This window comes from Hypanus sabinus, chromosome 3, assembly GCF_030144855.1.
Source record: "Hypanus sabinus isolate sHypSab1 chromosome 3, sHypSab1.hap1, whole genome shotgun sequence".
Lineage (NCBI taxonomy): Eukaryota > Metazoa > Chordata > Chondrichthyes > Myliobatiformes > Dasyatidae > Hypanus > Hypanus sabinus.
The window spans coordinates 21,303,731-21,331,025 of record NC_082708.1 but is presented as its reverse complement, the minus strand read 5'-3'; the positions used below and the strand labels follow the sequence as shown (position 1 = coordinate 21,331,025).

General features: G+C 40.8%; 2 protein-coding genes across 8 annotated transcripts in view; both read right to left on the bottom strand.

The window, feature by feature from the left end:
- The window catches only part of herc2 (HECT and RLD domain containing E3 ubiquitin protein ligase 2), a 242,326-nt gene extending 231,033 nt beyond the window's left edge, over positions 1-11,293 (bottom strand). For all 7 annotated transcript variants that reach the window (XM_059963844.1, XM_059963845.1, XM_059963846.1 and 4 more), the window contains exon 1: positions 11,006-11,293. In XM_059963844.1, coding sequence (XP_059819827.1) covers positions 11,006-11,077 — 72 coding nt within the window. In that variant the 5' untranslated portion in view covers positions 11,078-11,293. The remainder of the gene's footprint in view (positions 1-11,005) is intronic.
- A 6,663-nt stretch (positions 11,294-17,956) lies between these two features.
- The window catches only part of LOC132390697 (uncharacterized), a 37,069-nt gene continuing 27,730 nt past the window's right edge, over positions 17,957-27,295 (bottom strand). Inside the window, exon 9 of the mRNA XM_059963254.1 lies at positions 17,957-20,599. Within this exon, the coding sequence (XP_059819237.1) occupies positions 20,522-20,599 (78 nt within the window). The 3' untranslated portion in view covers positions 17,957-20,521. The remainder of the gene's footprint in view (positions 20,600-27,295) is intronic.

The following is a 27,295-nucleotide window of genomic DNA, read 5'->3' as shown; positions in this document are numbered from 1 at the left end:
AAACTCTGTGGACAGAACTCAAAAGAGAAGTGCATGCGAGACGGCCCTAGAATCTCACAGAACTAGAAGCCTTTTGCAAGGAAGAATGGGAAAAAATCCCCCAAACAAGAACTGAAAGACTCTTAACTGGCTACAGAAAGTGTTTACTATCTGTGATACTTGCCAAAGGGGGTTTTACTAAGTACCGACAATGCAGGGTGCCCAAACTTTTGCTTCGGGCCCTTTTCCTTTTTTGTTATTTTGAAAACGTAAAAGATGGAAATAAAGAAGTAATCTTGCTTAAAATATTAAAGAAATGTGCCATCTTTAACTTTATGCCTTTTGGAAATCAGATCATCTTTTACTCGCTTAGCTATTCACAGTAACAGAAATTTTGACCGGGGTGCTCAAACTTTTGCATGCCACTGTACTTTGTTCAGTTTTATTTACTTTTCATCTATGGAGACATCTTCTGCAGTCTACTCTCTCTAAACTCTTGATAATTTTATCTATCTCAATCATATCCAAACTTAACTTCCTCCATTCCCAGAAAAACAAACCTGGCCTCTCCACAAAACAGACAGACATACTTTATTAATCCCGAGGGAAATTGGGTTTTGTTACAGCCGCACCAACCAAGAACAGTGTAGAAATATAGCAATATAAAACCATAAATAATTAAATAATAATAAGTTAATCATGCCAAGTGGAAATAAGTCCAGGACCAGCCTATTGGCTCGGGGTGTCTGACACTCCAAGGGAGGAGTTGTAAAGTTTGATGGCCACAGGCAGGAATGACTTCCTATGACGCTCAGTGTTACATCTCGGTGGAATGAGTCTCTGGCTGAATTTACTCCTGTGCCTAACCAGTACATTATGGAGTGGATGGGAGTCATTGTCCAAAATGGCATGCAACTTGGACAGCATCCCCTTTTCAGACACCACCATCAGAGAGTCCAGTTCCACCCCACATCATCACTGGTCTTACGAATGAGTTTGTTGATTCTGTTGGTGTCTGCTACCCTCAAAGCCTGTGCCCCCCAATATATATACTTCACCATGTCTTCAACCTGAGCATGAATCTCCAGAGGGTTCCTGTGCTGTGGAAGATGTCCTGCCTCGTTCCTGTACCGAAGACGCTGCGCCCCAGTGGCTCCAATTACTACAGACCAGTGGCATTGACCTTCCACATCATGAAGACCCTGAAGAGACTTGTTCTAGAGCAGCTCCAGCCTATGGTTAGGCCACAGACCCCCTCCAGTTCACCTATCAGCCCCAACTAGGAGTTGAGGATGCCATCGTCTACCTGCTGAACCGTGTCTACGCCCACCTGGACAAGCCGGCGAGCACTGTGAGGGTCATGTTTTTTGACTTCTCCAGTGCCTTCAACACCATCCGCCCTGCTCTGCTGGGTGAGAAGCTGACAGTGATGCAGGTGGATGCTTCCCTGGTGTCATGGATTATTGATTACCTGACTGGCAGACCACAGTACGTGCGCTTGCAACACTGTGTGTCAGACAGAGTGGTCAGCAACACTGGGGCTCCACAGGGAACTGTCCTGTCTCCCTTTCTCTTCACCATCTACACCTCAGACTTCAACTACTGCACAGAGTCTTGCCATCTTCAGAAGTTTTCTGATGACTCTGCCATAGTTGGATGCATCAGCAAGGGAGATGAGGCTGAGTACAGGGCTACGGTGGGAAACTTTGTCACATGGTGCGAGCAGAATCATCTGCAGCTTAATGTGAAAAAGACTAAGGAGCTGGTGGTGGACCTGAGGAGGGCTAAGACACCGGTGACCCTTGTTTCCATCCAAGGGGTCAGTGTGGACATGGTGGAGAATTTCAAATACCTGGGGATACGAATTGACAATAAACTGGACTGGTCAAAGAACACTGAGGCTATCTACAAGAAGGGTCAGACCCGTTTCTATTTCCTTAGGAGACTGAGGTCCTTTAATATCTGCTGGATGATGCTAAGGATGTTCTACGAGTCTGTGGTGGCCAGTGCTATCATGTTTGCTGTTGCGTGCTGGGGCAGCCTTGACTGACTGCCCTAATCAAAAATTCATTCAACTCCATCCTGAATGGTTCCAAGCCCGGCTGTAAAAGGAGGAGGTTGGGCATGGGGCAAGCAACTTCATCCCGTAAAAACCCAGAGCTACAGAAACACCAACAGAAGCTCTAAAGACCTCATGCCTGGGAGAAGAAGGATCTTTGAAGATGGGGTACAACTGGGCCAGGACAAAGATTACTTTCCTGGGACAGAGGACTCAGTTGAGCTGCTGTAGGTGGCCTAAATCCCAGTAGGAGTGCAGAGCTCAAGTCAAAAATTCATTGAGATTGTCAAAGGTAGATTCTGTCTGACCAAAGTCATGATGACTATCTGATTAGTCCCTGCCATTCCAAGTTATCATTAATCCTGTTCCTCAGACAGATTTATTTGACAAGCACTTGCATGCCCCTCAGTCCTGTCACTTTATTTTGCCTATCTCAAAATATCCTGATCTATGGCAATGACAAATGTCCTTTTTGATATAAAGAAAAAAATCAGTCCATCTGGAAGAATCTGTCCACATTATTTATACATAATTCGAGCCAACACTGACATCATGGATCCTTTCCATTTCCTTCCAGCCACCATTTACCAAAAGGTAGCTAAACCTCAAACACTTTAGTCATTACCAATCATCCAGAAGAACTGACAAATATGTGAGCAATCTATAGCTGAAAATTGGCTGGCCTACCTCACAACTGCATCAGCTTGTGCAGACAATGCAATCACAACTTCACCACTTGTGAAGGAAATACAGGTGATAAGTAACTAGGGGAAAAAAATCACAATGTAGAAACAGATTTTTGAAAATCACACAAGGCCTGGTGAAACCCTACACATTTTTGTAACTGTATCAAAACCAAATTTGCACCTAAAGAAATTAAATTATCTCAGTTTAGTGTTGTACAAAGTTTGTGTCCTCGTGTATTTAGATACTTCTGCAGTTATACAAATTAGATTAAAGCCTGAGGGTTGATCAAGGTCCAGAAGTCAAGGCACAATAGCTAGATCCTGAGTCTGCAAACCTCTGCAAGTCCCCTGAGGAAGTCAAAGGTCCAGTGTCTGCAAATCCATGAGTTTGCTGCAGGCAGAAGATCAAACACGAGGAAATCTGCAGATGCTGGAAATTCAAACAACACACACAAAATGCTGGTGGAACACAGCAGGCCAGGCAGCATCTATAAGAAGCACTGTTGACGTTTCAGGCCGAGACCCTTCGAAGACCTGACGAAGGGTCTCAGCCCGAAACGTCAACAGTGCTTCTCCTTATAGATGCTGCCTTGCCTGCTGTGTTCCACTAGCATTTTGTGTGTGTTGCAGGCAGAAGATGGTCTGTTCTGGAGTTAGAGGACTATGAATGTGTGCGGGTGGATGAGGGAGAGGAACAGGACTTGTTTTGCTGTTGTTGCTTTGTTGATTGGTCACTTGGTATGTTCAGTTTTGTTGTGTTCTGCCAAGCAGGGTGGGCATGCTATGTAGTCACCAGAATATAAGGCAACACTTGCAGGATGCCCCCTGCACACCCTCAGGTTGTTAATGCAAATAATGCATTTTGCTGCATGTTTCGATATACATGCAATTAATAAACCTGAATCTAAAATTTTAACTTCGAGACATCAGATCCTTTAATAAGTTGACCTCACATTCCATATACCGTTAGGATTATGAAAATAGAAAAAATATTGGACTATAAATCAAAGATTTCCCTCAGACAAGTAATGTTTAAGAAAATATTTAAGCTTCTTCATACAATGAGCCAGAGTTCAGAGAGTATAAGATATAGGCGCAGAATTAGGCCATTTGGCCCATCAAGTATGCTCTGCAATTTCATCACCGCCGATCCCATTTTTCTCTCAGCCCAAATCACCTGCCTTCTCCCATTTTCCCTTCATGCCCTGACCAATCAAGAATATATCAACTTCTGCTTTAAATATACAAAAAGACTAGGCCTCCACAGCTGCCTGTGACAAAGAATTCCACAGATTCACCACTCTTTGGCCGAAGAAGTTCCTCCTGATTTCCATTCTAATAGGACACCCCTCTATTCTGAGGCTGTGTTCTCTGGTCTTAGACTCTCCCACCATAGGAAACATCATCTCCACATCCACTCTATCAAAGCTTTTCACTATTCAATAGGTTTCAATTAGGTCATCCCTCATTCTTCTGAATTCTAGTGAATACAGACACAGAACCATCAAACACTCTTCATTTGACAAGCCATTCAATCCTAGAAATCTCTTTGTGAACCTCCTTTGAATCCTCTCAGCACACACTTTCTCAGATAAGGGGCCCAAAACTGCTCAATACTCCTTACCACTGCATAGACCTTTCAGGCTTTTCAGTTTCCCAAGAATCTTCTCTCTAGTAATGGTAACTTCACACCTCATGACCCCTGACAACTGGAACTTCCTCCATACTGCTAGTATCTTCCACAGTGAAGGCTGATGCAAAATACTTATTCAGTTCATCCACCATTTCCTTGTCCCCCATTACCACCTCTCAGCATCATTTACCAGCAGTCCGATATCCAATCTTTTGGTATCCTCTTTAATATTACTGGCTAGCTCACTTCCATATTCCATCTTTACCTTCAATGACTTTTTTAGTTGCCTTCTGTTGGTTTTTAAAAGCTTCCAAATCATCTAACTTCCCACTAATTTTTGCTAAACTATATGCCTTCTCTTTGGCTTTTATGTTGGCTTTGACTTCTCTTGTTGGCCATGTTTGTGTCATCTTGCCTTTAGAATACTTATTTCCTCTTTAGAAGGACTATACTCTCATTTATAATCCAGAGCACTAACAACATAGACAAAGAAGTCCTTCTACTTCCAACAAAATGTGTTCAGTGTCCACATATCTTTGATTTCATGCTGTACAAAAGACTATAAAATTTGTTTAAAATGCATAACCTCTAAAAAAAAATCTTACTTAGAGCTGATGTCATAATCTACTTTCTCAATCTTTCCTCCTTTGCAACTAGTCTAAAAATCCCATCACAATACTTGTCAAGTTGTGAAACAATTGACAAGCTTTTGAAAATCTTAGAGGAATTGCAAGCTACCCCTTTCAAACTCAATAATCTTATTTTGTATCATAGTGGAGCAAAAAATATACGTGTGATCGGGAAATTTCAAAGAGAACATTGACAAAGTCTCCAGGCCTGATAAATGGATTCTGATAAAACACTAACTAAACTAAACTAAACAGAACAAGCATAAAAATCTACTTCAAATTCTATTGCATTAATTTTTTCCAACCAATATTATTACAAAGCAAAGTCTATAAATATCAAATTTAATATCAATTTCTAAAGCTACACAGCTTTGTTTACAGCTTGTTAGTAAAGCCCCATGGACAAAACATGAAAGCATCGTTGCTTAACACATCAATTGTACTGCGGATCACCTACAAATAAGGATCAGTAGAATTCAGTCAGGTCCATTGTGGGCATTCATTTCCATAGTATCCAGGACATTTTCAAGGAGTGATGTCTCAAAAAAGCAGCATCCATCATTAAAGACCCCCATCACCCAGAACATGCTCTATTCTCAATGCTACCATCAGGAAGGAGGTACAAGAGCTTGAAGGTACACATGCAACGATTCAGGAACAGATTCTTCCCCTCTAACATCTGATTTCTGAATTGACATTGAACCCATGAAAACCACCTCATACTTTTTTTAATTTGTATTCTTGCAGTACTTAATATAATTTATATCCATTTCTGTAATTCACAGGCTTTGCTCTCTATTATTATGTACTCCACTGTTCTCCTGCCTCAAAGACAACAAATTTCACGACATATGCCAGTACATAATATTAAGCCTGATTCTGAAATTAAGTTACCATTCCTTCCCGCATTGTTTTGGATGAAGACACCAGAAGTTGGTGAGATCTCGGGATCTCACGGCTGAAAAACAATAGGTAATATTTTTGCTCATTTTCAGAGATCATTTGATTTCCAGTAATCCATCCTACTTTATTTTTGTCTACTACAACAATTCCATTGCTATCCCAAGTCCAACCACTAATCAACATCTGTTAGCTTCCATCACCAGCCAATATTCAGCATTTAGATTTCAAAATGCTTCATGAACTGCAAGTCATTCTCTAATGCCATTCCATCCTATCGCTGTAAAAATCTTCAGTCTTGTTTCTCAACTTGCTTCCTCTTTAATGCTGCACTTTCATATACACACCACATCACGTTCAACCTTCATAACCCTAAACAATGGAATTAACTCCCAAATCTCTATCCTTGCCACAGATTTCTCCAACTGGATGAAGAGTGTAAACCATTCTTTAGTTTAGCTATCAATCATCCCTCTTAAAATTTCTCCAAGTCTTTCTACAACAAAAAGTATGCTTTTTGTCCCTTAAAAGAGGTTGCACCATTAAAGATCCTACAAGTTCACTGCTTGTTGAAACACAGAAACTTTACAAGAAAACCTGCAGTTACCACGGGTTTGTCTTTTCAGTTCCCTCAATATCATCTTTCAAATGATTGCAGGGATTGGAATGAGAAAATACAAATAAATAGAAACATTTGAGATGTAGAACAGAAACATTTTTATTAAAATCATTCTTTATTAAGTGAAAAAAAATCTTTCTTCAAGATGTGGAATGTCTTGATTCAGTCATCGTGAGTTTGTTGACACTTGAAAATAATTAGATGGATGCATAGAGAAATGGGAATAAAGGGAAACTGCAGAAGGGGCATACATTTGGACTTGAACTAACATAGAAACATAGAAAATAGGTGCAGGAGTAGGCCATTTGGCCCTTCGAGTCTGCACCGCCATTCAGCCCTTTGAGCCTGCACTGCCATTCAGTATGATCATTGCTGATCATCCAACTCAGAACCCTGTACCTGCTTTCTCTCCATACCCCCCGATCCCTTTAGCCACATGGGCCATATCGAACTTCCTCTTAAATATAGCCAATGAACCGGCCTCAACTGTTTCCTGTGGCAGAGAGTTCCACAGATTCACCACTCTCTGTGTGAAGAAGTTTTTCCTCATCTCGGTCCTAAAAAGCTTCCCCTTTATCCTTAAACTGTGACCCCTTGTTCTGGACTTCCCCAACATCGGAAACAATCTACCTGCATCTAGCCTGTCCAATCCCTTTAGAATTTTATACGTTTCAATAAGATCCCCCCTTAATCTTCTAAATTCCAGTGAGCATAAGCCTAGTCCAGGGGTCAGCAACCTTTACCACTGAAAGAGCCACTTGGACCCGTTTCCCACAGAAAAGAAAACACTGGGAGCCGCAAAACCCGTTTGACATTTAAAATGAAATAACACTGCATACAACGTTTTTTTTTGCCTTTATGCTATGTATAAACAAACTATAATGTGTTGCATTTATGAAATTGATGAACTCCTGCAGAGAAAACGAAATTACATTTCTGCATGTAACAAAAACATTTTGAACTCCGAAAAAAAGACGTTGGGTTGAAAGTTACTTTTAAGTAAAATATTCAATGTCTATTTGAGTCCTTCTTGTATTTATGAAAAACGCCGAACTTAAATTTTCCGCCAGCAGCAAACCAAAAATAACGTCAGCCAGCTGTCATCCTGAAAAATGAAAGGACTATTTCACTGAACTATGAAAAAATATGAATATAAGTAAAATAATAGGCAATTAAAATATTTATCATACTTGGTTAATGGGATTTCTGCTCCTGGACCTCAGCGCACAGCGTCTGCACATCAGGGCTGTATGATGTCACCTTCATCTTTACACAGGATCGCAAGCTGTCATCTGTGAGGTTTTCAATATCACTCCATTTGTGTTTCTGAGCAAGAACGGCCTTCTGACGGGCAACATCTTCAAGGTCTGCTGTCAAGCGTCTAAACTTGGACACCCATATGTCTTTGTCGGCTATGTCGGCCAGTTCCATCTCAAGATCAGGTTGACTCACACCTGCCAATGCAGTCGTATTCAGTAGGGAAGGATCGATGCTTAAGGGAGTGACCGGGAAGGATAATGTGTTTTTTTCCTCTCTGAACTCACAGAAGCGTTTCCCAAACGATGTTTGCATTGCGATGATTGCAGAATGTAAATACTCCGAAATTATCATGTCGTGACCTTGTTTGAACTCTCTCAAATTGGGGAAGTGAGACAAAGTGCCTTTCTGTAAATCTCTGGCAAGCACTGTCAACTTGCGCTCGAATGCCAAAACATCCTCCAACATGTGCAGGGCTGTACGTCCTTTCCCCTGAAGAGCTGTGTTCAGCGTGTTCAGGTGCGCTGTCATGTCTACCATGAAGTGTAGCTTTTCCAGCCACTCTGGCTGTTCCAGCTCAGGAAAGGTGAGCCCTTTGCTGCCCAGGAAAGTTTTCACTTCTTCCAGACACGCGACAAAGCGTTTCAGCACCTTCCGTCTGGACAGCCAGCGATAAAAACACGTTGTAGCGGTGTCAGTAAACTGCAGTCAAAGATAGCTTTATTCGAACTAAACAGCCTTGCTTTTAAGCCTCCCTCAACCCAGCCCCCATGGACGCAGATGCTGCAAAAGACGCGTACTCACAAACCCCCGTAGGCTATCTCCCTTAGCCGGAATGCCGGCTAATTGTGAGCCGTTTCGGATGTGGCAGGAAATGTACAAGATCACCATAATTACATTTCAAAAGCTAACAAACTAACATAAAATACATTTTAATTAAATACTGACCAATTATTTCCCAAAGCCACAGGGAGCCGCAGCACAGAGGTGAAAGAGCCACAAATGGCTCGGGAGCCGCAGGTTGCCGACCCCCGGCCTAGTCGATCCAGTCTTTCTTCATATGAAAGTCCTGCCATCCCAGGAATCAATCTGTGGAACCTTCTCTGTACTCCCTCTACGGCAAGAATGTCTTTCCTCAGATTAGGGGACCAAAACTGCACACAATATTCTAGGTGCGGTCTCACCAAGGCCTTGTACAACTGCAGTAGAACCTCCCTGCTCCTGTACTTAAATCCTTTTGCTCTGAATGCCAACATACCATTTTCCTTTTTCACGGCCTGCTGTACCTGCATGCCCACCTTCAAAGACTGGTGTACAATGACACCCAGGTCTCGTTGCATCTCCCCTTTTCCTAATCAGCCACCGTTCAGATAATAATCTGTTTTCCTGTTCTTGCAACCAAAGTGGATAACCTCACATTTATCCACATTAAATTGCATCTGCCATGAATTTGCCCACTCACCTAACCTATCCAAATCACCCTGCATCCTCTTAGCATCCTCCTCACAGCTAACACCGCCGCCCAGTTTTGAGTCATCCGCAAACTTGGAGAAGCTGCATTTAATTCCCTCGTCTAAATCATTAATATATATTGTAAACAACTGGGGTCCCAGCACTGAGCCTTGCAGTACCCCACTAGTCACTGCCTGCCATTCTGAAAAGGTCCCGTTTACTCCCAATCTTTGCTTCTTGTCTGCCAACCAATTTTCTATCCACATCAATACCATACCCCCAATACCGTGTGCTTTAAGTTTGCACACTAATCACCTGTGTGGGATCTTGTCAAAAGCCTTTTGAAAATCTAAATATACCACATCCACTGGCTCTCCCCTATCCACTCTACTAGTTACATCTTCAAAAAATTCTATAAGATTCGTCAGACATGATTTTCCTTTCACAAATCCATGCTGACTTTGTCCGATGATTTCACCTCATTCCAAATGTGCTGTTATCACATCTTTGATAACCGACTCTAGCATTTTCCCCACCACCGATGTCAGACTAACCGGTCTATAATTTCCCGGTTTCTCTCTCACTCCTTTTTTAAAAAGTGGGGTTACATTAGCCACCCTCCAATTCTCAGGAACTAATCCAGAATCTAAGGAGTTTTGAAAAATTATCACTAATGCATCCACTATTTCTTGGGCTTAACAATTAACAAGGAAGTAACAATTTCCTCCCATGTTATTATTAGCAGTACAATTCAATATTTTCTTCTGTATACATTTTTCTCAGTCCACAGCCAGACACCAAACACAGAAGCAAATAAGGTAATACAAATTCACAATCCAGTCTCAAGTCTTCTCCTTTTTCTATCAGGATAAGCATATACACACACAGTTGATCTTTCCTGATTTATATAAATGAGCTTGACATTCAACATGTACAGATTAAGTCAATATCCTGTTATTCAAACAATTTTCGGCATATAACATATCTTATAAATTCCTATTTAATTTGCTTTACAGATTAAACATTTTTTTAGCATCTACTTCAGTTGAAATGACCATCTTGTCCCTTTTTCCCTCTGATGCTTCCCCTTCTCTCTAAATAAACAACACTGCTTCAAGAAACAAGTTGACTATGGACTAAAATGAATCTAAAAGATGCTACTACTTAATTGGTTCAGCACAATTAAAATCAGATTTTTTAACAGAAGAGCACTAAGAACCACCATAAAAGGAAGAACTACTCAAAAATCTAAAAGATTACTATAATGTAGCACAAAAGAGTTTATTGATATCAATACTATTTTTAAATACTCCAAGCTGAAGTGAGAGTACATACTGATCCTTGGGATACAGTATAATATTTCAGTACCAGTAATCATCAGTTATGACACACACCCCAATCAGAACCAAATTGCACTCAAGACAATACGAAGATTTTATAGAGACACATCTGTGTATTTCCTAAAGCAAATGCATTGTCCTATTTTAATGCCGGATTTCCATCCTTGGAAAATTAAGGAGATAAGGTAGAGGCAGAAAGAAGTCAGTGTTTCAGACTGAGGGGTGTTTGCGCGGAAAAGAGACTAACAATATGACACACTGCAATAATCCCTCTGCATCCCTCACCCACACACCCAGCAAGAAATACATCATCCCAATCGTATTACTCCCCTTATTTCAAATTGCAAGCTTTCAGGAGACGGTCGCAATTATATTAACCCACATCATTCTCAGACAAACACATGCGCGCACAGAAACATGCTAAAAATAATTACCTATTTAATTTTAATACCTGCAAATCCGTCTTCAGCCACTTTGAATCGAAGCGAGCCTGCGCTGCCAGGCAGAATCTCTCGAAAGGCATCTTCCTGCCTCAGATCTTCAATGCCAAAGAGAAGGAGAGCAAGGGAAAAGCACACGCATTATTATAATCGGAAACACGTCGCCATCTGCACAGATTCCAACCCTCCTGTGCGATCATTCAGAAGAGCTCCTTCTCCTCCCGCACACGGTAAAACCCAATTCCTCCCTCCACTCGGCTCCTCGCTCCCTTCCCCTCCTAGTCCAGGAAGTAGAAACCAACCACACGGGACTGCAGCGGCCATTAGCAACGACGCGCTGACGTCACCCGGAATGACAGCCGCCGTCGTCCAATCCGATCGCGGCCCGCCGTCATCCTTCGAACCAATTGAGTCAGCTGCTCAGGCGGTCGGGGCGTGACTTCCTGAAAGCGTGTCGCAGGCTTTGGGAGGTCTGAGGAACTCAGGAGGTCGGTTAGCATCTGTGGAAATGAATGAACAATCGACGTTTCGGGCCGAGACCCTTCATCAGGACAGGTCTGTTCCTCTAGATGCACAGCAGCTGTAGTTTCTCGTGCGTTTCCTCTTTTTAGTTATACATTTAAAGAACAGTCTGCTTTTCTGTGGTTATTACCAAAATAGATAACCAACATTCATTGCTAAGTATTCGTTCACTCACTTAATAGAAGCAGGAGAGGCGGCTACTCGGCTGTCTGTGCCCGTGCTGAATTCAGAAGGTTGAGGAAGAGTTGTTACCCCCCCCCCCCCCACCCAAATCTGATGCACCGCGGTCTCTTCTCTCTTCCATGGGGCAGAAGATGTACAAGCTAGGAAGCACCAGGCTCAAAAACTACCCTGCTGCTATAAAACTCTTGAATGGATCTCTTATGCAGTAAAGATGAACGCTTGATGTCTCAATATACTTAAATCATAGCCTTTGCGCCTTATTTGTCCACCTGAATTGCACGTTCTCTGTGACTGTAGCATATATTCTGCATTCTGTTTTTACTTTTCTGTTTTGTGCTCTCTTGATGCACCTACATTTGGAATGATTGGCGAGGGGGCATTCAAAGCAAAGTTTTCCACTGTAAAATCAATACATAGCCTTACCAATTACCAAAATTGATCTCGGATTTGAATGTATCGCGCAACTGAACCCCCAGTCCTTGTGGTTAGAAACTTTAAAAGATCTGTCAGCTTCTGCATCTTGGTCTCTGTGAACTCATAACATGCTGTTCCACAAGGGTGTTGCAGCAAATCTGCTGAATATCATTAGCAAAGCTGGCTACGATATCCTTGCTTTTTCTGTATACATTACCAATAATGCAGATTGATCCCCATGACAAACCAACAGTTACCGTTTGTCAGCATAAAAATAATGCAATTAGCCCAACTCTGTTTAGATTACCCTAAAATGTCATAAGCTGTCACCTTGGCTAATAATCTTTTATATGGTAGCTTTCTGAGTGGTTTCTGATAATTCAGACTCAGTACCTCTGTTGGTCTTTCTTGATCCACCTTGCTTATTATACTCTTATAAACCTAGGATAATTGCATTAAATACGCTTTCTCTCTTCAAAAGCCACATTAACTCATCGTGATTGAATTATGATTTTCTGTATTCCCTAAAACTAGATTTTAGCATTTTTGCAATACATTTATTTAGCCTTTAGATTCCATCCCCTTTTTTTTTTATCACTTCTTTCTGCACTCTAGGATGCAGGCCATCAAGCTCTAGTCCGATTAGTTTGCTAGTATCTCTTGTCTGGTGATAGTTACTGCTTTAAGCTCTCCTCTTTTGCCCCAGATTTTCTACACTTACTAGGATGCTTTTCGTGCCTTGTACTATGAAAATGTGCAAAATATTTGTTCAATGTCTCGCCTGTTGTTTATTTCCCAGACTCATAGTTTCAGAGTTAATGTTTATTTTAGCTGATCTCTACCATTTTATATATTTGTGTAAGTTCTAACTGCCTGATTTTCTGGCTGACCTACTCTCATTATATGTATTTTTATTTTAGTTCAATGACAGAAGATAATATTGCTATTCCTGCAAATACTATTTTTCCATTGCATTTGAGCATCTCTTTTCTTTAATCTCAACTGCCTGTATAAGACCATGAGACATAATAGCATAATTAGGCCATCCAGCCCATCTAGTCTGCTTGCCACTTCATCATGACTGATCCATAGAACCATAGAACATTACAGCACAGAAACAGGCCTTTTGGCCCTTCTTGGCTGTGCCAAACCATTTTTCTGCCTAGTCCCATTGATCTGCACCTGGACCATATCCCTCCATACACCTCTCATCCATGTACCTGTCCAAGTTTTTCTTAAATGTTAAAAGTGAGCCTGCATTTACCACTTCATCTGGTAGCTCATTCAACACTCCCACCACTCTCTGTGTGAAGAATGCCCCCCTAATGTTCCCTTTAAACTTTTCCCCCTTCACCCTTAACCCATGTCCTCTTTTTTTTTCTCCCCTAGCCTCAGTGGAAAAAGCCTGCTTGCATTCACTCTATCTATACCCATCATAATTTTATATACCTCTCTCAAATCTCCCCTCATTCTTCTACGCTCCAGCGAATAAAATCCTAACCTATTCAACCTTTCTCTGTAACTCAGTTTCTCAAGTCCTGGCAACATCTTTGTAAACCTTCTCTGCACTCTTTCAACCTTATTAATATCCTTCCTGTAATTTGGTGACCAAAACTGCACACAGTACTCCAAATTCGGCCTCACCAATGCCTTATACAACCTCACCATAACATTCCAACTCTTATACTCAATACTTTGATTTATAAAGGCCAATGTACCAAAAGCTCTCTTTACGACCCTATCTACCTGTGACGCCACTTTTAGGGAATTTTGTATCTGTATTCCCAGATCCCTCTTCTACTGCACACCTCAGAGCCCTACCATTTACCTTGTATGTTCTACCTTTTCCTTCCAAAGTGCAATACCTCACACTTGTCTGCATTAAACTCCATCTGCCATTTTTCAGCTTATTTTTCCAGCTGGTCCAAATCCCTCTGCAAGCTTTGAAAACCTTCCTCACTGTCCACTACACCTCCAATCTTTGTATCATCAGCAAATTTGCTGATCCAATTTACCACATTATCATCCAGATCATTGATATAGATGACAAATAACAATGGACCCAGCACTGATCCCTGTGGCACACCACTAGTCACAGGTCTCCACTCAGAGAAGCAATCCTCCTCTCCCACTCTCTGACTTCTTCCATTGAGCCAATGTCTAATCCAATTTATTACCTCACCATGTATACCTAGCAACTGAATCTTCCTAACTAACCTCCCATGTGGGATATTGTCAAAGACCTTACTAAAATCCATGTAGACAACATCCACTGCCTTCCCATCATCCACTTTCCTTGTAACTTCCTCAAAAAACTCTAATAGATTTGTTAAACATAGCCTACCACGCACAAAGCCATTTTGACTCTCCCTAGTAAGTCCTTGTCTATTTAAATACTTGTAGATCCTATCTCTTAGTACACCTTACAATAATTTACCTACTACCAACGTCAAACTTACTGCCCTTTAATTTCCCAGATTACTTTTAGAGCCCTTTTTAAACAATGGAATGTGAGCTGTCCTCCAATCCTCTGGCACCTCACCCGTAGATACCAACATTTTAAATATATCTGCCAGGGCCCCTGCAATTTCAACATTAGTCTCCTTCAAAGTCCAAGGGAATACCCTGTCAGGTCCTGGGGATTTATCTATTCTGATTTGCCTCAAAATAGCAAGCACCTCTTCCTCTTCAATTTGTATAGGTTCCATGACCTCACTACTTGTTTGCCTTATTTCCATTGACTCCATGCCAGTTTCCTTAGTAAATACAGACGCAAAAAACCCATTTAAGATCTCCCCCATTTCTTTTGGTTTCATACATAGCCGACCACTCTGATCTTCAAGAGGACCAATTTTATCCCTTACTATCCTTTTGCTCTTAATATACCTGTAGAAGCTCTTTGGATTATCCTTTACCTTGACTGCCAAAGCTATTTCATGTCTTTTAACCCTTCTGATTTCTTTCTTAAGTACTTTTTGCACTTTTTATACTCCTCAAGTACCTTATTTGCTCCCTTTCCTATACATGTCATACATCTCTCTCTTCTTTTTCAGAGTTCCAATATCCCTAGAGAACAAAGATTCCTTATTCTTATTCACCTTGCCTTTAATCCTGACAGGAGCGTACAAACTCTGCACTCTCAAAATTTCTCCTTTGAAGGCCTCCCACTTACCTACGACATCCTTGCCAGAGAACAACCTGTCCTAATCCACGCTTTTTAGATCCTTTCCAATTTCTTCAAATTTGGCCTTTTTCTAGTTTATAACCTCAACCCAAGGACCAGATCTATCTTTATCCATGATCAAGTTGAAACTAATGGTGTTATGATCACTAGAACCAAAGTGTTCCCCTACACACACCTGTCCTAACTTGTTTCCTAATAGGAGATCTAATATTGCATCCTCTCTAGTCCATTTTCTTTCTCAACCCCATTTTCCTGCCTTCTTCCTGTAACCCTTCACGCCCTGAATAATCAAGAACCTATCAACATCCGTCTTAAATAAACCCAATGTCTTGGCATTCACAGCTGCCTATGACAATGAATTCCACAGATTCACCACGATCTAGCTAAAGAAATTCCTCTTTATCTCCATTCTAAATGGACGACCCTCTATTTGAAGCTGTTACTTCTGTTCTTAGACTCCCCCACTATTGGAAACATCCTCTCCATATCCACTCTATCTAGGAGTTCCAACATTCGATAGGTTTCACTGATATCTCCCCTCATTCTTCTAAACTTCAGGGAGTACAGGCCCAGGGCCATCAAGTGCTCCTCATGCAATAACCCTTTCATTCCCAGAATCATTCTTATGAAGCTTCTATGAACCCTCTCCAATGTCAGTACATCTGTTCTCAGATTAGCCCAAATCTGTTCACAGTGCTCCAAGTGAGGCATCACCAGTGCTTTTTAAAACCTCAGCATCATTTCCTTCCTTTTAAATTCTAGTTCTCTCGAAATGAATGGTAACATTGTTATTGCCTTCCTCACCATCAACTCAACCTGCAAGTTAACCTTTGGGGAATTCTGCAAGTCCCTTTGCACTTCAAATTATTGAATTTTCTCCCAGCACTGTATTCTATCAGTCACTTCTTTGCTCATTCCAAGTCCTTCTGCAGACTCCCTGTTTCCTCAACACCACCTAACTCTACACCTATCTTCGTATTGTCTGAAAACTTGGCCAAAAGGCCATCAATTCCATCATCCAAATCATTCACATTTAACATAAAAAGCAGTTCAACACTGATCCCTGTGTAACACCACTAGTCACCAACAGCAAGTCAGAAAAGGCTCCCTTAATTCCCACTCTGCCTGCTGACAGTCCTTTATCCATGCTAGTATCTTTCCTATAATACCGTGGCCTCTTGTTAAGCAGCCTCATGTGCAGCACCTTGTTAAAGGCCTGAATATCCAAGTACACAACACCCACCAATTCTCCTGTCTATCCTGTTTGTTATTTCCTCAAGTAATTCCAACAGGTTTGACACGCAAGATTTTCCCTTAACCATTAAGGCTTAATGAAACCATGCTGATGACTGTCTATTTTATCATGTGTCTTCAAGTACCCTGAGACCTCATCCTTAACAATGGACTCTTAACATCTTCCCAACCACTGAGGTCAGGCTAACTGGGCTATAATTTCCTTTATTCTGCTTCCCTCCCTTCTTAAAGAGTGGAGTGACATTACCTGGGGTTGAATTGGTGACTCTCACAGAATCTGAGTCAGAAGGTTGTGGTTTCATGTCCAATTCCAGAGATTAAAGAACAAAATTCTAGACTGCCATCCCAGTACAGTTGATTTATATATCTCCATCATTATAATGGAAATTACATTTCAAAAGCGTTTCATTGGTTGTAAGCTCTTTTGGAATTTTCAGCAAGGAACATAAAAGGCTTCAGGTGAATGTGTCTAGTTTTCCTCAAACTTTTTTCTTGTTTTGATGTAAAGTCATTAACCTGAAATACTAGCTCTCTTTCATTCAGCTTAATCCATGAATATTTCCAAGATTTACTGTTTCTATTTTTGTCTGATTTTTGTCTTCACAGGACCATAGCAACTGGAAAAGACAAGTTTACTATTCGGCATGAACACGGTATTATGGCGGATCTATGATCATATACCCTTGTGTTTCTCATATTCCTTAATGTACTGTATTTCTGTATTTAAGAAAGCTATCAATCTCAGCTTTAAAACTACTGTTGATGTAGCACCAATGCTACCTGTGGAAGCTAATTATAAATTTCTATTAATCTTTGTTTGCATTAGTATTTCATACCTTTACTTTATTAAAGACTCAACTGTAATATTTAGACACTGCCTCCTTTGACTTCCCCATTAATACTTATTGTTTCTCTTTTTCTTCCTTTTTCCCCCTTTTCTTGAAAGCCTTCAGCTAATCATCCTGCAAATTTTAAGTGAAATCTTATTTGATGTAATCTTTCGGCAATTTATCCTAAAAGTCAAGGTAAGTTTTATGTCACCAAAAACTCCAGCAGGTTTCTACAGATATTCTGCAGAGAGCATTCTGACTGGTGGTATCACAATTTGGTATGGAGATGGCAGAGCACCAAATCAGAAAAAGCTGCAGAGTTGTAAACTCAGGCAGCTCCATCACCTTGAAGATATCGAAGATCAAAATAAATTTAGCATCGAAGAGTGTGTGTGTGTACATATCTGTGTGTGTTCACAGTAGAACAGAAACTATGCACCATCAAAGTCTGACAAAAAATTAAAATGTACAAGATGATCTATGCAAATACAAAATAATAATAAAAACTAAGATCATGACATCATGGAAAATGAATCCACTTTCTACTCTTATCTATTCTTCTTCATCTTCAATAGGCAATGCCTGAAGAAAACATCATTGATCATTAGGGACCCTCACCATCCAGTACATGCCTTCAGTACTTCAATCAAGGAGGAGATACAGGAGCTTGAAGACACACACACAACATTTTAGGAACAGTTTTTCCTCTCTGCCATCAGATTCCTGAATGGTCCATGAACCCATGAGCACCACTTCATTTTTTCCTCTCTTTTTGCACTATTTTTTTAAATTATATTTGTAATTTATAGCAATTTTTTATTTGTTGCACTAAATTTCACAATGTGTAAGAAAGGTTAATAACTTTCTGATTCTAAAGTATATGGTAAATCTCTGGTGCATTTCTCCAGAGCCCATATACTATTCTTGAATTGTACAGTGCATGTGTGATCTCATCAGGACTATAGCAAACCTGCAGTTCCTCATGTTGTAACATTCTAGCTATTGTACATTTTCATAACATTTAACAGTATACCTAATCCACAAACTCCAGGGTCCTGCCATTAACATATATTGTTGAAGGACAATGTTAGCTGTGAAGTGAGGGCAGTTAGGAGAAGATATTTGTCTTGTAGAAGTTGAGTGCAAGATCTTTGTTCTTGTATATTTTCAAGAATGAGTCAATGATGGCTCAGATCTCAGCCTCTAAGCTGCAATTGTTGTGTGCACATGCTGCATTAGGGCATTTCATGGCACTACATTATGGATAGGATACAGTCTGATTTGTCTTGGTGATTTAATAGTTCTTGAGAGTTGTTGGGAGCAGCGGTTTTCCAATCACATGGAGACCGTTCCTTCACACACCTGACTGGTGTAAGGTGTTGGACAGTAAAATTGATTTCTAATTTGGGGGATGAGTTACTCCACCCTTTCACAACTTCCAACCCATTAGATGTAGTCTGTGCCTCCTCTTTTGGCCATGATATGTATGGGTCTGCTCCAGAAGAGTTTCTAGTCAATGATGTTAATGGGTGATATGACAAGGCTAATGCCATTGAATGCAAGGATTATGTTCTCTCATTCAGTGAGAGATACACATTGCCAGTCTCTTGTGGTGCAGTGCCATTGGCTGCTTACCAACCAGTGCCCAAGAGTTTTGCTGCATGCAGGCAGGGACCCTCTCAGTTGCTGAGAAATAGGAATTCAGCATTGTACAATCATCAGCAAACAGTTGACTTTTTAATGGAGGAAAGGTCTTTGATAAAGCAGATGAAGATGTTTGGGCTTGGGGATACTACCCTGAAAATGTATTGTCCTAGGGCTGGAATGATTGTCCTTCAAACCATAAGGTTCTATGTGTAAGATATCAATGCAATCTTTGGACCTGGGAATCAACACCTCCCTTGACAAATGGAACCTTGACTTCCTTATCGATAGACTGCAATCAGTAAGCATAGGCAGCAACACTTCCGCCACAATTATTCTAAACAATGGTGTTCCACAAGGTTGTGTCTTCAGTTCCTTACTCTGCTTCCTGTACACTAATGACTGCATAGCCAGATTCTGCTCTAACTCCTTCTACAAATTTTCAAATGATAATTCTGTATTTCAAATAACGATGAGTCATAGTAGAGGAACGAGATAGGGAGTTTAGTGACATCTGTCATGACTGACAACATTTCATTAACTTCAGGAACAGTGGCAGTGGACATACTCCTGTCCACCTCAACGGTCTTGAGGTTAAGAGCTTCAAGTTCTTAGCAGTGAACATCACCAGTAAATCATGATGTTGGTTGGATGACAAAAAAATGGAAAGATTCAGATAATAGTTCCAGTTGTTATTTACTGGTGCTGCTATACTGTTTCCTCCAGTTTGTTAGTCCTTTTTATGGTGTGTTTAGCCTTTGTTCAGATAAAATCAACATTAAATATTGTGGCCAATGTGAGGAAATTTGCAGATGCTGGAAATTCAAGCAACACACACAACATGCTGGTAGAACGCAGCAGGTCAGGCAGCATCTATAGGGAGAAGTGCTGTTGACGTTTCGGGCCGAGACCCTTCGTCAGGACTAACTGAAAGGAAAGATAGTAAGAGATTTGAAAGTAGGAGGAGGAGGGTGTGTTGATTTATTATTGTGCTTTATTTTATGAGTAATGGAGGTACAGTTCAGCATCCTATTACTTTGAACTATACCTGCGCTGGCCTGCCATTTGGAATATTCAATCATCCATCATATAACTGTACAAAATACATCCAAATTTTTTTTAAAATCTTGAGCCAAGAAATGAGCTTATTGTAAGTAATTTATTAATAGAAGCATGAATAAGGTATCTCTAATAGCACATCACATTCAACCAAACAAGGAACAAACAATCATGTCAAGTTGCTTTCTGTAAAATATTATATAATATGATCTTATTGTCCTGTTCCTATAACTGTAAAATTTTAAGGAGCAAATAATTTTTATTGGAAGTTAGAACAGTTAACGGTTACAGAAAGCGCAGAACATTTAGTTAAATGACCTTGGGATTGATATTCATTGGCTATTCTTCAGCAAGTGCCACACTGGCAGTGAATTAACACATATTGCTGTTGTGTATCCTGGGATACAATTGATTTAAGCCTCAGATAAAGAATTCATTTATTGCTGGTCTCCTTGCAATTTTCCGTCTTCTGATTCCTCTATGTGACTGGAGTCTTCCACATCAGGTTCTTTCATCTAAGAGAAAAGGATTTAAATGTTAATGTAATTTATATTCCGTGCAAAGATGGGATTAACATACTTTAAACTTATTGGAGTTTTCAGCATTTTTTACAGAAACTTGTACAACTTTAGGGTGAAATGGTTATGCCATTGAGTCTGAACTACCATGCAATACTGTGTAACCAGATTTGGAATTACTTGTCACTTTTCCTTTTAAGGCTGCCAAACTAGAGAGAAGTAAGTTTGGGGTTTTGCTTCAATGGCTGGCTTTTTATCTTAGTCCAATCATCGCCTTAATTTCTCCAAATGAAATCTCCAGAGTTTTCAACCAGCAGTAAATTTTGAGTTCCTTTTTTTAAGTGGTGAACAATATGCCTTTAACTATAAAAATCCTCAACTTTCCCCTATTGTAAAGATAAATAATAGCCACTAAGAGACATGGGCTCCTGTCTGACCACCTAACTCATAATTTCCAGTAATAACTTAATGAAAAGATATTCATTTATGTATAATTTTTCATAAATTATGTTGTATTTGTTTATTTTCTTGTAAATGCCTGCAAGAAAATGACTCGAGGTGGTGCATGGTGAAATACACAGTATGTACTTGATAATAAATTTACTTTGACTGTAACTTTGAGCGTACAACTGTGATAGTTGAAAAATAGAATTGTTCTGAAACTGAATCCACTGCCCTAGTACTGCAGAAAATTGGCTTCAGTACACTGTGAAAGCATCCTGTCACCTGCGTGGCAAAGCTGCTCCTACTCAAATTGCGGACTAACAACTCGATTCAATCGATCACTTCTGGGGTGACTTACGGAACGGCGATCTCGAGTAGCGGAGCTCAATGGATACGTTTAAATATTCCCGTTTCAGCCTGATACCGCTGAGAATCACAACCGCTTCCAAGGTTTGCATAGCTAATAAAGATGTCTTAATGCAATTGAACAAATTATCGTTGCTTAAAACCAACGGAAGCAATGCCGATTGTGGCCTTACCTCTTGGATTCCACCTAGGAAATGTGGCTGCAGGTCAGGGGTACAAGTGCTTTTAAGGAAACGTGGTTTTTGACTCTGTACCAACTATCTTGCTGGAAAACGTATGGTCTCTAGTAAATAAAATCGAAGATCTTGCAGCCGGTGAGCTGTATCAGAGGGACATTAGGACGGCATGCGTCCTTTGTTTCACAGAATCCTGGTTAACCCCTTCCATACCGGACGCAGCATTTCAGATTGACCGTCATGATTCAGGACTGTCACGTCTGTCAAAAGCAGCGGTGGATGTGTATACCTCATGATCTACTCCCCTTGGTGCACAAATGTATCAGTGTGTCCCAATTCTGCTCACCAGACCTGAAATATCTCACCATTAATTGCTGTCCATTTTACTTGCCGGTGGAGATTTCTGCAATCGTTTTAGTGCTGTACTAGCATACATTCTACCTCAGGCCCAAGTCAAACAGGCTTTAGATGATCTGAGCAATGGGATCAGCTTGCATGAAACTGCCACCTTGATGGCTTCACCATCATTTTGAGATACTTTAACCAGGCCCGCCTGAAAAAAATCACTAAGTAATTATCATCAGTAACTCACGTGCAGTACCAAAGGAAAGAATGCACTGGATCACTGTTACACCACCATCAAGAATGCCTACCATCCTATTCCACGTCCTCACTTCCGAAATTCTGATCACCTGGCAAAACTTCTACTCCCTAAGTGTAAACAGAGACGAAGGCTGCAGCATCAGTAGTGAGGACCAAGAAAGTATGGACAAAGGAAGCACAGGAGCGCTTACAGGACTACTTTGAATCAGTGGACTGGACTATATTTAGGGATTCATCCTTGAATCTGGATAAGTATGCCGCAGTTGATGATTTCATTAAAACTTGTGTTGATGAGTGTGTGCCTTTGAAAACCTGCTGTACATTCCCAAACCAAAAAACCATGGATGAACCAGGAGGTACATCATCTCCTGAGGGCTAGATCTATGGCATATAAGCCTGGTGTCCCAGGTCTGTACAAGAAAACCAGGTATGACTTGAGGCGGGCTATTTCAAGGGTAAAGAGACAATTCTGAGGGAGGTTGCATGTCAACTCGGGCAGGGTTTGCAGGACATTACTTCCGACAAAGCAAAACCCAATAGCATGAATGACTGCAATACTTCACTACTAGATTAGCTCAGTGCTTTCTGTGCCCACTTTGAAAGGGTGAACATAACTACAGCTGTGAAGATCCCTGCTGCACCTGGTGACTCTGTGATCTGTGTCTCAGAGGGTGATGTTAGGCTGTCTTTAAAGAGGGTAAACCCTTGCAAAGCAACAGGCCCTGATGGAGTACCTGGTAAGGCTCTGAAAGCTTGTGCCAACCAAATGGCAGGAGTTTTCAAGGACATTTCCAACCTCTCACTGCTACAGTTCCCACCTGCTTCAAAAAGTCAACAGTTATACCAGTGTCCAAGAAGAGTAGTGTGAGCTGCCTTAATGACTCTCGCCCAGTAACACTCACATCTATTGTGATGAAATGCTTTGTGAGCTTCATGGCTAGAATGAATTCCTCTCTCAGCAAGGACCTGGACCCATTGCAATTTGCCTATTGCCACAATAGGTCAACAGCAGATGCAATTTCAATGGCTCTTCACGCAGCCTTAGATCACCTAGACCGGGGGTCGGCAACCCGCGGCTCCGGAGCCGCATGTGGCTCTTTTACGTCTGTGCTGCGGCTCCCTGTTGCTTTGGGAAATAATTGGTTGTGGCGACCCTTTTCCTGGCACATCCGAACCGACTCACAATTAGATAGCCTACGGGGGTTTGCGAGCACAGAGCTTTGGAGCCTCTGCGCCATGGGGGGCAGGTTGAGGGAGGCTTAAAAGTGAGGCTGAAGATTTCGAATAAAGTTTTTTCCTTCGACTGCAGTTACCGACTCCGTGTCGTAATTTTAGCGCTGCGTGTAGCACACCGCTACATGGTCAGTATTTAATTAAAATGTATTTTATGTTAGTTTGTTAGTTTTTGAAATGTAAATCTAAATTTGAAGATTATGGTGATCTTGTACAATCTAAATAAGACTTTGTGGCGACCCATTTCCTGACACATCCGAACCGGCTCACAATTAGCCAGCGTTCAGGCTAAGGGAGATAGCCTACGGGGGTTTGTGAGTACGTGTCTTTTGCAGCATCCGCGCCCATGGGGGGCGGGTTGAGGGAGGCTTAAAAGCAAGGCTGTTTAGTTCGAATAAAGCTATCTTTGACTGCAGTTTACTGACTGCGTGTAGCAACCGCTACAACGTGTTTTTATCGCTGGCTGTCCAGAGGGGAGGTGCTGAAACGCTTTGTCGCGTGTCTGGAAGAAGTGAAAACTTTCCTGGGCAGCAAAGGGCTCACCTTTCCTGAGCTGGAACAGCCAGAGTGGCTGGAAAAGCTACACTTCATGGTAGACATAACAGCGCACCTGAACACGCTGAACACAGCTCTTCAACGGGGTAAGGACGTACAGCCCTGCACATGTTGGAGGATGTTTTGGCATTCGAGCGCAAGTTGACGTTGCTTGCCAGAGATTTACAGAAAGGCACATTGTCTCACTTCCCCAATTTGAGAGAGTTCAAAAAAGGTCACGACATGATAAATTCGGAGTATTTACATTGGGCAATCATCGCAATGCAAACATCGTTTGGGAAACGCTTCTGTGAGTTCAGAGAGGAAAAAAACACATTATCCTTCCTGGTCACTCCCCTAAGCATCGATCCATCCCTACTGAATACGACTGCATTGTCAGGTGTGAGTCAACCTGAACAAGGATGATAAATATTTTAATTGCCTATTATTTTACGTATATTCATATGCTTTCATTGTTCAGTGAAATAGTCCTTTTATTTTTCAGGTTGACAGCTGGCTGACGTTATTTTTGGTTTGCTGCTGGCGGCAAATTTAAGTTTGGCGTTTTTCATAAATACAAGAAGGACTCAAATAGACGTTGAGTATTTTACTTAAAAGTAACCTTCAACCCAACGTCTTTTTTTCGGAGGTCAACATGTTTTTGTTGCATGCAGAAATGTAATTTCGTTTTCTCTGCAGGAGTTCATCAATTTCATAAATGCAACACATTATAGTTTGTTTATACATAGCATAAAGGCAAAACAAAACGTTGTATGCAGTGTTATTTCATTTTAAATGTCAAACGGGTTTTGCGGCTCCCAGTGTTTTCTTTTCTGTGGGAAACGGGTCCAAGTGGCTCTTTCAGTGGTAAAGGTTGCTGACCCCTGACCTAGACTATACAAACACCTATGTCAGGATACTGTTCATCAACTATAGCTCAGCACATAACACCATCATTCCCATAATCCTGAATGATGTTACAGAAATTGGGCCTCTGTACTTCCCTTGCAATTGGATCCTCCACTTCCTGATCGGAAGACCATAATCTGTTAAGATTGGTGATGATATCTCCTTGCTGATGATCAACACTGATGCACCGCAGTGGTGTGTGCTTAGCCCATTGCTCTACTCACTCTATACCCATGACTGTGTGACTAGGCATAGCTCCAATACTATCTACAAATTTGCTGATGATTCAACCATTGTTGGTAGAATCTCAGATGAAGATGAGGGGGCATACAGGCACGTGATATACCAGCTAGTTGAGTGGTGTTGTAGCAACAATCTTGCACTCAATGTTGATAAGACAAAAGAGCTGGTTATAAACCGGAAAAAGTAAGATGAGAGAACACAAACCAATCCTCGGAGGGATCATAAGTGGAGAGTGTGAGCAATTTCAAGTTCCTGGGTGTCAAGACCTCTGAGGATCTAACCTGGTCCCAACATATTGATGCAGCTATAAAGAAGGCAAAAACACAGTTATATTTCATTAGGAGTTTGAAGAGATTTGGTTTGGCAACCAAAACACACTAACTTCTATAGATGTACTGTGGAGAGTGTTCTGACAGCCTGCATCACTGTCTGGCATAGGGTGGAGGGAGGGGTGGTTGATGCACAGGATCGAAAGAAGCTACAGTAAATAGTAAAATTAGTCAACTCCATCTTTAAGGAGCGATGCCTCAGAAAGACAATGTTCATTTTAAAGGACAACCCAGCAGGCCCTCTTCTCATTGACTGACTGTAATTGGTTTACTTATTTATTTTCTTTCTATGTTATCATGCTGATGATAATAAACCTGATTCTGATCTCTTAACTCTCCAATACGTAAGCAGTCCATCTGGAGCTGGAGTTTAATAGTGGTGAACAGGCCAATACTTACAACAATAAACTGTTTCCAGACATTGAATTTCATCATAAAACCCAAAAAAATGAAAGGCCTTTGAAATGTACCATGGAGTGCATTCTGACTGGCTGCATCACCATCTGGTATGGGGGAGAGGGGAGCTACTGCACAAGATTGAAGTAAGTTGCAAAAATTAGTCAGCTCCATCATGAGTACTTGCCTCTGTAGTATCCAAGACATCTTCAAAGAGCGATGTCTTAGGAAGGGGGTGTCCATCATTAACGATCCTCACTGCCCAGGACATGCTCTCTTCACACTGTTACTGTCGGGAAGGAGGTACAGAAGCCTGAAGGCACACACTCAGTGATTCCAAAACAGCTTCTTCCCTTCTCCAATCTGGTTTCTAAATGATCATTGAACCTATCAACACTACCTCACTAATTTTTTATTTCTGTTTTTTATATTGCTTATTTTAACTTAAATTTAATAGAGAGATATATACTTAATGTAACTTCATTTTTCCCCTCTATTTATCATGTATTTCATTGAACTGCTGCCGTAAAGTTAACTAATTTCACAACATATTGCTGGAGACATGTAAGTAAGTACGTGTTCGGCACAGCATTGTGGGCCAAAGGGCCTGTATTGTGCTGTAGGTTTTCTATGTTTCTATATTAAATATGATTCTAATTCTGACTCTGAACATAATGCTCAATTTCCAGGCCAGAGATGAAGAAATGGTATCAGCTTGGTCTTTGTGCTTCATTAACTCGAATCTGAGCTCTCAGATCTACAGACTGATTCACTTACAAGTCAAAATTTAATTTACTAAAGATGAATGAGATAAATAAAGTTAGGTAGTGTGAATGAGGGAGAATCTGGTGCGGACTTGTAAAAGTCAGTGCACACATTGTTCATGAACCAAAACAGTGGAGACGAGGGAATAAAAAACAGAAAATTGTGAAAGAACCTACAAAGTAATCCCATAGCCATGGGAAGAGAAGAAAAGTCAAAATTTTTGGTCAGGGACTCATCAGAATGGAAAAGGGTATTAATGCAATGGATTATTATGGTGTGGAGTACTTATGGAATTACTAAGGAACAATATATTTGTTTCCTATAAGCAAAATATAAGAATTGGGTAAAGAGCATTGACATATTTGTGATTATGATTGGTAAGGATCACAGATTAATTATTTATGACCAAAATACCACGTCACGGTGATAATGGAAATTAATGTTGAAAATAGCAAGGAGTACATTTTCTAGCAGGAATTGAGATCATCAGGGTGTCCAAGGTTAATAACAACACAGCATTGCCTCCATCTAAACAGTTACATTATTTATAGTGTAGCTTAAGTCATGACATTTAATTCCAGTATACTATTATTAGGTTACATGAAACTAGACTAACTGCTGCTTTTAGCATTTTAATTCTAACCGTTATCTCATTGAAAACTATATCACACTTATTTGATTTATTTTATGTAATT